Genomic DNA, 15,107 nt, shown 5'->3' with positions numbered 1-15,107 from the left:
ATATTAGAAATAATAAAGGTCCAAGGACAGACCCCTCGCATTTATATCATATTGTTTAGATGTGCGACCGTCGTGGACAACCTGAATTCTTCTCTTGTTTAAGAAGGATTTAATTATGTTAAGTATTCGACCAGTGATACCGTATGATCTGATTTTCCTAAGCCAAAGACTGTTAAAGGCCTTAGATATATCTAGGGATATCGCTCTACCTTCTTCTGCTTTGTCTAGTGTATGGTACATACGTTCAGAAATTGCAGTTAGGATATTAGTTGTAAAACGGGCGTGCACAAATTCATATTGTTAGTCGGTATATATATATAGTAATCGGGCAAGTAAAGTAAAGCTGTATTATTATAGAATTTTTATACTTACAAAAACATTATTGGCTACATAGGTGCATACATGTTTAAACCTTTATTTATTTCAGTTGAGAATGGCGGCTTCATGATGTTAAATTTCGAAAGAAATCATAGCTTAAACACCTATGCACATATGTAACCAATAAAGTTTGTACAAATATAAAACATTATACTATATATATATATATATATATATATATATATATATATATATATATATATATATATATATATATATATATATAGTAGAAATGGTAATTAATAAAAACTGAAGAAAGTGTCCAATACTGTTGTAGAGCAAATATGCGTTTTATTTTTTATTACCGTATCTTTCTGTTAAGTTACATTATTGTTTCAGCTACCCGGCCGTTTTTTTTGGCCGTCTGTAGGTTCCTCAGACTTTTACAGAAATTTGTATAAAAGACTGAGGAAGCTACAGACAGTCAATTTTTTTTTAATTTGACCCCTATTATGACCCCTACACATTTATTGTTTTGGGCTTAAATAAACTTATTAAATCAGATCCATACCCAAGGAACCTATATTTAAAATTTCAAGTGTTTAGACCCAAAATTGTCGGAAGAGTTTAGTAGAGTTCTCAAAAGCCAAATCTCAGTACCCTGTATATCAAATTTCGAGTCTGTAGACTTAAAATTGACATAGTTATTGCGTATGGAAATGTACACAGACACACACACACAGACAGACACGTTCACTTTTATATATATATTAGCATGAGTGCCCGGCGTTGCCCAAGTATTTGGAGGTGTATGTTGAGCAAAAAAAAAAAAAAAGCGGTCAATTTTTTAAAACTTTGACCCCTATTGTGACCCCTTAAAATTTATTGTTTTGGACTCAAATCAAGTTATTAAGTTAGATCCATGTCCAAGGAACCTATATCTAAAATTTCAAGTGTTTAGACCCAAAATTGTCGGAGGAGTTTGGTATAGTTCTCAAAAGTCAAATCGTTGAACTTTGAACCCTTAATCGCCGAATTTCTGGTCAAAAACCGATCACATCGATTTTCCCAAAACTCAGTACCCTGTATATCAAATTTCGAGTCTGTAGACTAAAAATTGACATAGTAATTACGTAGGGAAATGCACCCCCTCACATACACACACACACACACACATACACACACACATACACACGTTCACTTTTATATATATACTAGCATGGGTGCCCGGCGTTGCCCGGGTGTTTAGACGTATGCTGAGCAAAAAAAAAAAAAAAAAAAGGTCAATTTTTTAAAATTTAACTCCTATTAGGACCCCTTAAAATTTATTTTTTAGTGGCTCAAATCAAGTTATTAAGTTGGATCCATATCCAAGGAACATATATCTAAAATTTCAAGTGTTTAGACCCAAAATTGTCGGAGGAGTTTGGTATAGTTCTCAAAGGTAAAATCGTTGAACTTTGACCCCTTAACAGCCAAATTTCTGGCCGAAAACTGATCACATAGATTCTCCCAAATCTCAGTACCCTGTATATAAAATTTCGAGTCTGTAGACTAAAAATTGACAGAGTTATTGTGTAGGGAAATGTACACAGACACATTCACATACAGACAGACACTCTCATTTTTATAGATATACTAGCATGGGTGCCCGGCGTTGCCCGGGTGTATGGAGGTGTAAGTTAGATCCATGTCCAAGGAACTTATATCTAAAAGTTCAAGTGCATAGACCCAAAATTGTCGGAGGAGTTTGGTAAAGTTTTCAAAGGTCAAATCGTTTAACTTTGACCCCTTAACAGCCAAATATCTGGCCAAAAACCGATCACATCGATTTTCCCAAATCTCAGTACCCTGTATATCAAATTTCGAGTCTGTAGACTAAAAATTGACAGAGTTATTGCGTAGGGAAATGTACACAGACACACACACACAGTCACACACAGACAGACACTTTAACTTTATATATATATATAAATATATATATATATATATATATAAATATATATATAAATATATATATATATAAATATATATATATATATAAATATATATATATAAATATATATATATAAATATATATATATATATAAATATATATATATAAATATATATATATAAATATATATATATATAAATATAAATATATATATAAATATATATATATATATATAAAAATATATATATATATATAAAAATATATACATATATATAAAAATATATATATATATTTATATATATATATAAATATATATATATATAAATATATATATATAAATATATATATATATAAATATATATATATATATAAATATATATATATATAAATATATATATATAAATATATATATATATAAATATATATATATATCTATATATATAAATATATATATATATATCTATATATATAAATATATATATAAATATATATATATATATAAATATATATATATATATATATATATATAAATATATATATATATATGATAAATTATAGGAATTAATAATCCCTGCTAAAAGATTAGAAGTTGTGCAGCGCTATAAAACGGACATATCTACATGACATATTAAGGTATTTTGGTGTAATTTTGTCTAAATGATTCCAGCGGCGACTGATTAGTCAAAGTGTAAGAAATTTTAGACGTCACCCTTAATGAATAAAATCCTTATAATAAACAATAAAGATGGCCCATTAAACATTAAAAAAAAAACAGCTGCTGATACATTTAATGGCTGGCAATATAATACGTACCTTCAATAAGTTTTCAGGCATTTATTTTGTACAGGCATTTAAAATTGTTGTAGACCTTTTAAAAATTAGTATTTTATTGCTATTCATTTTATGAGATGACTGACCAATTTTTATGATTTCAGTTCAAACGAACAGCTACATCAGGAATTGGATTACACCCTACTAAAGCCTGAGTGTCACAGCTGGTGGATTAAAAAAAAAGCAATCTGGACGCGAGAGAACTTTAAAAGAAAGATATGCAATAAAATTCTATTTTAAACTTGGAGAAAATGCCACAGAAACGTATGGAATGCTTCAGACTGCTTTTGGACCATCTTGTATGAATCAAGCATCAGTTTTTGAGTAGCATGAGAGATTCAAGAAAAGCAGGGAGTCTGTGAGGGTTGATTAGGGGTGTGGGAGGAGCAATGAAGTCACTTGATTGGCCAAATAATGAATTTCATGGATAAGAACTGTTGTGTGTCTATAGAGACAATAAGTGCACAGTTTGATGTCAGTGTGGGAACTGTTAACGTAATTATTTGCGATGAATTGAAGGTGCGGAAGATTTGTGCACTGTTTGTCCCAAGGGTGCCCCATTCTTGTCATGGACTATTTGACCAAAATGGGCATCAAGACAGTTCCTCACTCTCCTTATTGTCCAAACATTGATCCCTATGACTTTTGATTAATCCCTAAGTTCAAGATAACCTTTAAGACTTTTGTTATGAGACAATTGAGGAGGTTGTGACGAGGGTCATTGACATGCTTTCACAACAGGACTTCCATATACCCCCCAGAAGTTGCTGGAACGGTAAAACAAGTGCATTGCAGCCGGAAGAGATTACTTCAAAAGGGTCTAGAATTTCATGCGTGTAGTATCAATAAAAGCGCTGATATGAAAAACGTCCGAAAACTTATTGATGGCACATTTAACTGAAAAGAAATATTTCAACTTACCCACAAGGTACGTCGTCGCTGGTACTAATGACCCTACCCAAGCTGTGGTACCTTTGCTGCTTCTAAAGTATTGGACCCACTCCGAGTAAAAAATCCCTAGGGAGTAGGTGATGCCATCAGCGATGACGTGTATCATAAACGACCCGAAGACTACCATCCATCCCCATCCGCCATCCGGGATGCTCATTTTGTTCTCTTCATCTGTCAGATTGTTGGCCAGTTTCTTTTCCTCATGTTCGGAATCTTTCGCCATTTTCTTTTTCTTTTTGTTTTCACAAAGGCCTAGAACGAAAATAAACAAAAATAAATGAATGAATAAATAAATAAAAATAAAAATAAAAAATAAAAATAAATAAACATAAATAAATATAAATAAATAAAAATTAATAAATAAATGAAAATAACTAAATAAATAAAAATAAAAAATAAATAAATGAATAAAAATAAATAAATAAACATAAATAAAAATAAATAAATAAACAAAAATAAATAAATAAAAGTAAAAATAAATAAATGAAAATAAATAAATAAATAAAAGTAAAAAATAAATAAATAAATAAATAAAAGTTAAAAATAAATAAATAAACAAAAATAAATAAATAAACAAAAATAAATAAATAAACATGAATAAAAATAAATTAAAAATATAGATAGATAAATAAATGAAAAAAAAACAAATAAAAATAAATAAATAAATAAACAAAAACAAACAAATAAATAAACAAAAATAAATAGATAAAAATAAATAAATATATAAAAATAGATGAATAAATAAAAATAAATAAAAATAAATACATAAAAATAGATAAATAAAATAAATAAATAAAAATAAATAAATTAATTAATAAAAATAAATAAATAAATAAAAATAAAAATTTAAAAAATAAATAAATAAAAATAAATAAAAATAGATAAATAAAATAAATAAATAAAAATTAAAAAATGCAAATAAGTACAAGATGAAATGCGTTTCAAACGTAACAATTCTTATTTTTTTATTCTTCCGATTGGATCAGACGGAATTGTAAAGTTCATTGTTAGACTCTAAGAAAACAACCTCTGTCATAGATCTGCGTCAGAAGCCGGCACACATCATTAAATTTCTGCCAAAAGTTCAATGCGAATAGTGCTGACTATGTAGAAAAATAAATTCTGGAGCACAAAATTTCGTTAGTTTTAATGGTACCACTCCTGTCTTCGTAGCTCTTCAACATTTTGAATTAAAAAATAGAAGACTTTACTTTTTACTTGCTTGTATAACTAAGCACGCTTCGGACGCTTATCTATGCATTATACATACATATATTTGTGATCGTTTATGTATATTCATGTTTATTTAATTCATTTATTTGCTTATTTTCTATTGTTTTTTTTTTAGTTTTAAAACTATTTTGTATCGCTATCCTAGAGTAAATTTTATCTTGTGAACACAGTTGTTCGCTATTTCTATAGAAATTTCTATTTTTTTTTTTCATTATTTATTCTTTCCTATTTTTTATAATTTTATTTCTACATTTATGCGTGTTTATTCTAATATTACTCTGTGGCGTCTTACTATTATTATCAATCTATAAATATTGTCGTGTATCAATTGTAATGTCACCTACTATATAAAAGGAACTTTATCTATGTTTGTATGAGTTCGTTTCCTATGGAACCGAAACGGCTGGACCGATTCTTTTAAACTGTATGCATAGAAGGTAATTAAAAAATGACTAATATAAAAACCCGTAATATCACACATTTGTAAATATTATAAAAGAATGTTATTGAATTCTTGTCATCAGACCTAAATAGTATTTTATCTGTCAACTTATATTTCTTAATTGATCTGATTAATTTCTCGTACCGTATTGTTCAAATAATTAGAAAAATAATTCTAATTTATTGATACGGTTATATATATATATATATATATATATATATATATATATATATATAATAATTATTATAGTAAAAAATAATTATATATATATATGTGTATATGTATGTATATATATATATAGTAGTAAGTTATAAAATATATATATATATGACTTACTACTATATATATACATATACATATATATATATACATATACATATATATATATATATATATATATATATATATATCGAGATAGATCGATAGATATATGTTATCGTGACATAGGTGGACATATATTCGGTGGGTTTGTATAATTATTTTGTTTGAACTCATTTTCCAAAACTTACCGCATTTAAGTAGGAGCTCGCCGCCATTTGTCTTTTTCAAATATATCGATAAACACTGTATGATTTTCGAACCGATTACACGTTTTAAAGTGAATAAAACCACTAAAAACCTCTCCAGATAGGTTGAAGAGTGACTTATCTTTCCTTTGATAACATTTATTTGTTATATTTTTGATTTTTAACAACTTTTTCGAATCTGTGTGTAAATTAACACAAACTCTTATCACAATACAAATCAATAAATATTAATTTAATCTAACCTGGATGGTAGAGAGCTTAATATTTCAATAATATATCTCTTTTTCAAAAGGAAACGAACCAAAGACATCACTAAAGAAAAAAAAACATTGAAATACCGTTGGTTGGTTGGTTGGTTGTTTTTGTTTTACGACATATCAACCCTTTTCGGCTTATTTAATGCCGAATCCAAAGATCTTGAAGAAAATTTTTTTTTAATAGAATATATTTGTTGTTTTCAAGTCGGTTTCTATTTAACCCATAGTTGGAACCCTAACAGGTACTACCACTCTGGGTCAGAGTGGACCTGGGAGCAATGGTAATTAAAGGGTGGCTCCACACTCCCCAAAGCCCACAAGCTGGGGCCTCACCATTGGATATAGTTTAAGGTCATATCCAGGACCCCCATTGAGGGACTTTTACCCTCTGCAGGGGGGCAGTTGGCATATTCTAATGCCCCACCGACAGGGCCAAAAGTATATTAGGAAAAGTATATTTACAGTATATTTGCATAATGGTTGTCAGGTAAGAGAGTCTTGGCTGCTGGAGAACATATCTGCTCTCGGCTCGGCCTTCGGTGACTTCTGGTTAACACACACTCAGACTAACCGAGTCTTGTTATTTATGTGTAATATTATCCACATATGCAGGGGGGCAGTCGGTGTATTCTAATGCCCCACCGACAGGGCCAAAAGTATATTAGGAAAAGTATATTTACAGTATATTTGCATAATGGTTGTCAGGTAAGAGAGTCTTGGCTGCTGGAGAACATATCTGCTCTCGGCTCGGCCTTCGGTGACTTCTGGTTAACACACACTCAGACTAACCGAGTCTTGTTATTTATGTGTAATATTATCCACATATGCAGGGGGGCAGTCGGTGTATTCTAATGCCCCACCGACAGGGCCTTGAAATATCGTAAAGTGAGGACTTCACGAAATATAACTACAAATACGCTTGGTTCATTCAACGAGGACTTTTTGATAAACATATTGATAAACATATTGATAAACATATTGATAAACATTGAAATAATGTTTATCAATATGTTTATCAAAAAATGCTCGATGAATAAACGAAGTATGTTTTTTGTATGTTTATTTATAAAAACATTATTGGCTACATATGTACATATATGTTTCTGCAATGTCTTGTTTTAGAAACATTAGTTCACTAGGTCGTGGTGTTGACTTAGGAGCCAAACTCTAGAATGTTAAATTCTTCGTATAAAGGAAGTTTTATCTTAAACCAAGGAGAAGAGAATGCCCGCGGGAGGGGGGGGGCGAAGTACGACTAATTTATCGATTTAAATTTTCTTTGTGTTTCAGTAGATTATAGAAATGATTTTGATGCTTACGAGATTATCATTCCATTTATATGTAGACAAAAAAATTGTTTTTGTTTCGCAAAATCAGTCTCCCTGATTGCATCACGCTAACTCACTTTCTTCAGTAAGAGAAAGTACAAACACTGATATTCTCCCGTGAAAGTCATCCCAGTATCTGGGATTTTTAATTTGAAAATGAATATGTACAAAAACGAAACAAATTAGCTTAAAAGTGTAGCAATCACATTGCTCCGTTCGTTACAATTAAAGATAAATGATCTTCTGTGCGCCCGAGAGAGAGAGAGAGAGAGAGAGAGAGAGAGAGAGAGGAAGAGAGAGAGAGAAAAGATACCAAAATAAATTTATACTACTACTACTACTACCACTAATTATTATTATTATTATTATTATTATTATTATTAGTAGTAGTAGTAGTAGTAGTAGTAGTAGTATATACGGCATAATCACGTTGACACACTAGTTCCCATCAGATCACCGAAGTTAAGCAACGTTGAGCCTGGTCAGTACTAAAATCGGTGACCATTTGGGAATTCCAGGTGCCGTATGTGTTCTCTGCTTATGTCTGCATTGTTTTCAGCCAACTGTTGGCCTCTCCTTGTCACTGGACCCAAGCAGTGCCGAGTCAGGAGAGGTGTGGTTGGATATTGCGCAACCCTTGCCTCACAGTTACATGCGTAGCTACCCTTACAAAGGGTATCCATTGTCTCTTGAGACTGAACGGAGGCATCGATCGACAGTAGTAGTAGTAGTAGTAGTAGTAGTAGTAAAAAGTTCTCACACAACTCATAATCAGAGATCACTCACTGATAATAACGGGCGATGTTTCCAAGAGTTTTCAGTCTAACATTCAACTGACCGAGTCGTCGATATCGAAACAAGAAAAAAAAAAATAATTTGAAAATGAATATGCACGTAGTCATGTAATCGATTCCTTATCACTCGGCATCTTCCCCCTCTTTCCCCTTTTCATTAGTATCGATATTTTTGTGCTTCCCCATAAAAGCAAAATGTGACACAAGGTCGTGTTTGATGTAGGGAAAACCAGCCACTCCCTCCCAAAAACGAGAGCAAAAGCGGCACTCTGGTAGGGACCTAAAATAATAATTTTCTCAGTATAGAGGGGTTCCCCTTCCATTAACCAAGGACAAATTAGCTTAAGTGTAGCATCAGAACAGATACTACACTTTGAGTTATAAACAGTAATGTACATAAACGGAACAATAATGTCTGCTTCTAAAAAAATCAGCGTTCGAAATCTTTTTGCTTACTAAGTGAGCTCTTGTCATGTGAAAGGTATTTTTAAATGACCAGAAACAAACAATGAACGACAAATTGGAATGGATAGAGGAAAACAGTGTTCGATAAGACTAATTCTGTTAATCGTTTATTCTGGTAAACTGTAATATCGACAGAATATCACCAGCACTGCTCAAATGTCGAAGAATTTTTTTTTTGATTATCCCATCAAAACTCTGTGTAAAAAAAAAAAAAAGATTAAAACGAAACACGAATTTTAAGATAAAAATTCAGTGATTAGAAAAAGAATTAAAGTATTGCGTGAACCCGTTTAATTTGGAAACAAATCGCAATAAACAGGAGCATGTGTTCGATGAATACAACGAAGTTAATCTTTAATTATACAACGTTAAATACAACGAAGTTAATCTTTAATTATGTTAAGCTGGAATGGGTTAGCCAATCAAAAAGCTGTTTCATTTATACATATAGAGCTGATATATATATATATATATAGTTAAAGTTTCAATATCATTTATATATATATATATATATATATATATATATATATATATATATATATATATATATATATATGATATTGAAACTTTAACTGATTAAAGATAGATTGAGATATAAAATAATTACGGCGCTAGAAAAATATGTGCCTTATATGAAAACCTCCCGGTGTACGTAGATAGCCGTGGTATTAGATTTGAATATACGAGTGAAAACCCATCATATTTCCTGTATTTATTGCAAACGATAGCAACATATTGAACCGGATTAAATATCAAAATCATGAAATCGATTTAAATCAAATTATTATTTTTTTAAAATCTACCTAATGTTAGCGAACCAAAATAATAAAAAATAAAAAATAAAAGCAATTCTTCCATTTAAAGATATTTGATTAAATAATACGAATATTTTGCTTTTATAATAAACATTTATTTCTCGATCTTTCAGGCAATATTTTGTGATTGTAATTGTTGAAAAAGTTTAGAAACTGCCTTAATGTAAAGATACTTTATAAACGATTATTCAGTTATATTTAATAGGTATTAATAAGCAAGAACATACATTAATTAACATGAACATACGTTATATTTAATGGGTATTATTTAACAAGAACATACGTTATATTTAATAGGTTTTAATTAACAAGAATATACGTTATATTTAATGGGGTTTAATTAACAAGAATATACGTTATATTTAATGGGTATTATTCAACAACAAATACGTTATATTTAATGGGTATTATTTAACAAGAACATACGTTATATTTAATAGATATTATTTAACAAGAACATACATTATATTTAATGGGATTTTATTAACAAGAACATACGTGATATTTAATGGGTATTATTTGACAAAACACACTTTATATTTAATAAGTATTATTTAACAAGAACATAGTTATATTTAATGGGTTTTAATAAACAAGAACATACATTATATTTAATGGATTTTAATAAAGAAGAACATACATTTTTAAGACGTGTTTATTCAATCTGTTCATATTCTTACAAAGATGTTGTTTCAAACTCAAATGTGAAATCCAAACGGAAATAATATTCAAAACTTAAACCCGACAAACAAACGAAAATGTTATTTTAAAATTATATGCGATACTTTGTTGCAGGAAACATAAATATAATAGACAAATAAACGAACGTACATCTGACAGACCGACTAAAATTCTATTTGAATCCGACAAACAAACAAAAATGTCATTTCAAACTTAAACCTGACAAATAAAAATGGTATTGAACATTTAACTTGACAAAAATAAATAAATAAATAAATAAATAAACGAAAATGGTATTTAAAACATACAAATTCTGTTTAATACTTAAACATGACAGACTAACGAAAACGCTATTCAAACAACTTTGACACAGAAAAGAAATTTTATTTCATTATTAAACACGATAGATTACCGAAAATGCTATTTCAAACTTACGCATAGTAAACCAAAGAAAATGGCATTTCCAACTTAAGCCATTGAGTTTCGAAAATGTATACTTTACATTACGCCATTTTGAATTTTTACATTACGCCATTTAGACTTTTTACATTACGCCATTTTGAATTTTTACATTACGCCATTTTGAATTTTTACATTACGCCATTTTGAATTTTTACATTATGCCATTTAGAATTTTTACATTACGCCATTTGGAATTATAGCGTAATGTAAACATATTATAAGGTATTTACAGCTTCTCTTCCAATTTTCGGATTTTAATCATGTCAAAACGCATTTTATTTCATTTTGATGGATTGATTGTTGCTATTTCTTCTGACGAGTTAAGGGCAAAATAGATTCACTGATTGATATAATAATTAATTGATTGATTTTGTGCTACGAAATAGATACTGTCAAGAATTGCAAATGTCAACTGAATTAAAGGAATAAAATTGTAAGATGGTCAACATCATGAACTTTGGAATATAGACTTTTGTCATTCACTCATTATATATATATATATATATATATATATATATATATATATATATATATATATATATATTCAAGTATATTAAATTATATTGAATAAAAGACGGGCAATAAAAGTTACATACATCCTTATTATGTTATTATTAAATCAATCAAGAAAAGGATAAAATGAAGAGAAACCCCCTTTATGCTATGGTATTTCGTAGCTAAATGCTTCTCATCAGAAGTGGAGAATGGCCAGCATTATAGAAAATATAAATTATAAATAAAAACTGCTTTAGGAATATATAGATTAGAAATGAAGAATATATGTATCAAGAAATATTAAAAATAAAAATAAAAAATAAAGATGTATATAAAGAAAGAACAAAGTATACGTGGATAATTATTAAAAATAATACACAATGAATATATATATTTTTTTTAAATAGGTCCAGCCGTTTCGGAGTCCATACACACAGACAAAATACCTCAAGAGAGTCGACAACCTAATAGGCCCCGCTCTGTGTGCTAGGTTTCAAACATTGTCCCATCGACGAAATGTTGCATTCCACTGTCTGTTTTGCAAATATTTTAATTGTAGGTGATCCGACGAACTACAAGCCCTTGTACCCCCTCGACGTAAATACCCCGGACAAACTCGACAAGCAGCAAAATCCCACCCTTACACAGTAGAGATCACCAGTTGCCAGAAAGATTTCTACTCTAACAGTTTCTTCCCTAAGTCTGATAGACTTTAGAATTCACTTCCCGGTCCCTGCTTCCCTGACTGTACTGACATGCAGAAGTTCAAGTGTAATGGAAACAGACATCTTGCTGCTCAACTCCCTACATAGTATCCCTGCAAATTATGTCCCAGATAGTAGACCCCTATATTAAAGTGACACTTTGCCTTGTTTGGGGTGAAAATACAATAATATATATATATATATATATATATATATATATATATATATATATATATATATATATATATATATATATAAATTTATAAAATATATATGGCGATTAAGCTACACTGAATATTCTGCGTTTCATCCAACTATAGGATTCGTCAGAGTTGGATGAAACGCAGAATATTCAGTGTAGCTTAATCGCCATATATATTTTATAAATTACTAACTAGCTCTACCTACGTATTGAGCACTTTTGAAGTAAATACTTAAAGTTTACGCATACATCTATGCTTTCGTATAGTAAATTTATGTGAATAAATGAAATAGTTATATATATATATATATATATATATATATATATATATATATATAAGCGAGATAAGACACTGATAGAATTCAGATGAAAAATCCTGATAGATATTACTTGAATTAATACTTTCAAGGAGATCCTAGCCAAAAAGGAAAAGCTCAATATTTAAGAATAGAGCAATATATAAGTTTCGTGGTTAAAAAAACAACATATAGAGACATATATTCGATTTAAGAATTTATTGTTTGACAAAAGGAATATATAGAAGGGGTTATATTAATTTCCTTAATCCATGGATTTTCAACAATGGCTCATATCAAAACAATAAATTCTTAAATCGAATATATGTCTCTATATGTTTTTTTTTTTCAGAATTTAAAATCTAACCACGAAACAGATTTAGCACCTACATAACCCGACTTCTAAAAAGTTTACAATTACAATAGATAATTCAACTATATAAGGACGAAAAAGACCAAAAGGAGAAAACCTTAACTAAAATTATCAAATATAAAAATACTTAGCACTTACATAAGCCGACTGCTCAATAGTCTACAATTATAAAAGAGAATTTAACTATATAAGGCTTTTAAAAAAAGAAAGAAAAACGTTGACTAAATTTTTTTAAAATATAAAACGTGGATCTTCAGCTTCCTACCATGTAGCCGTTTCGGAGATTTAAAGACAGGACAGCTGTAAAATACATGCCTCTCAAGTTTAAAATACCACTTCCCTGATAGATGGTCTCTACCAAACTACTCTCAAGTTTTAGTCTACCGACTTAGAATTTGATATATAGGGGATTTAGTGATGTGGAACAAATTCAATTCGATTTCAAAACAGTAAAAATAGCTGCTAAAAAAATTGAAGAAAAAAAGTTGTAAGTAGGCGTAATTTAGCTTAAAGAGCTTCTGTATGCATCCGCAAATATACATTTATAGGTTAAACAACATTATTTTTAAATGCGTATGGATTCAGACCAAGCAATAACAACTAAGGCTTAAGCACTAAATGTTTGGGTTTCGATTCTATCTAATGGCACCCAAGTCATTTTTTTTTAATTTTGAAATAACTACTATATATATATATATATATATATATATATATATATATATATATATATATATATATATAATTATTTTTTTACCATAATAATTAAATACCTACAGACACTAGTGTTTCATCCTTTCGGGATTCTTCAGTGCAGGGTGTCACGATTACTACCAGTCGAACGATTCGAACCCCGCGACACGAGACATCTCTGGCTCGATTAGCGGAGGCCGTATCCATTCGGCTACCATTAACCGTGTTGAATTTTAAACATTTTAATTTAAATGTTCATTACGTCAGACAGACAGTGATCAAATCGTTATACGATGATCTACGCATATATATATATATATATATATATATATATATATATATATATATATATCTACGCATATATATATATATATCTACGCATATATATATATATCTACGCATATATATATATATTGCCATATATATTTTTATAACTTACTATATATATATATATATATATATATATATATATATATATATATATTATAAATTACTAACTAGCTCTAACTACGTATTTAGCACTTTTGAAGTAAATACTTAATGTTTACATATAAATCTATACTTTCGTATATTAATTTTATGTGAGTAAATTAAGTAGTTTATATATATATATATATATATATATATATATATATATATATATATATATATATATATATATGGTATAATGTACTAATCAATAGAGCTCTATATTAAAAAATACAAAATCTGCATAAATCAAAATATCATGTATAAGTGTATTTCACAACCACGCAACACTAGCTTCAAAATGTAGAACAATTCGATTGCTATTTATACTAATATTTATACTAATATTTATACTAATATTTATACTAATATTTATAAAAATATTTATACTAATATTTATAAAAATATTTATACTAATATTTATACTAATATTTATAAAAATATTTATACTAATATTTACACTAATATTTATAAAAATATTTATAAAAATATTTATACTAATATTTATACTAATAAATAAAAATTAAAATAAAAAAAATGAAATATTAATTATATATATAGGTAAATTTAATAAGATTACAAGATCTATTCTGCGAAATGATTACTAACATAAAAATGCTATGAGAATAACATAAGTAGCAGTAATATGTTGCAACACAGTCATGAACATATTTCGGTCAGCTAGTTACCAGTAACTAGAGACATCTTCAAGCGATACAACTTATACGAAAGCAAAGTTTGCAATGAAAATATCAGGGAGTCAATATCAGGAGGTTCCGTCAAGTGTGAAAAATAAGATTTGGTTGTATGTAAATAAGACCCAATATGCGTGCGGATTT

At 28.8% G+C, this 15,107-nt stretch overlaps 1 protein-coding gene and 1 pseudogene across 6 annotated transcripts in view; one reads left to right on the top strand and one right to left on the bottom strand.

Moving 5' to 3' along the window:
* LOC145247540 (monocarboxylate transporter 12-like) overlaps window positions 1-15,107 on the bottom strand; it is a 259,753-nt gene that overhangs the window by 47,545 nt on the left and 197,101 nt on the right. For all 6 annotated transcript variants that reach the window (XM_080109375.1, XM_080109380.1, XM_080109379.1 and 3 more), the window contains exon 2: window positions 4,007-4,288. In XM_080109375.1, the coding sequence (XP_079965501.1) occupies window positions 4,007-4,259 (253 nt within the window). In that variant the 5' untranslated portion in view covers window positions 4,260-4,288. The remainder of the gene's footprint in view (window positions 1-4,006; window positions 4,289-15,107) is intronic.
* Window positions 8,236-8,353, top strand: LOC145247717 (5S ribosomal RNA; annotated as a pseudogene).

Source organism: Euprymna scolopes, chromosome 25 (genome assembly GCF_053919585.1).
Source record: "Euprymna scolopes isolate OS-2025 chromosome 25, ASM5391958v1, whole genome shotgun sequence".
Taxonomy (NCBI): Eukaryota; Metazoa; Mollusca; class Cephalopoda; order Sepiida; family Sepiolidae; genus Euprymna; species Euprymna scolopes.
This window is presented reverse-complemented; position numbering and strand designations above follow the sequence as displayed.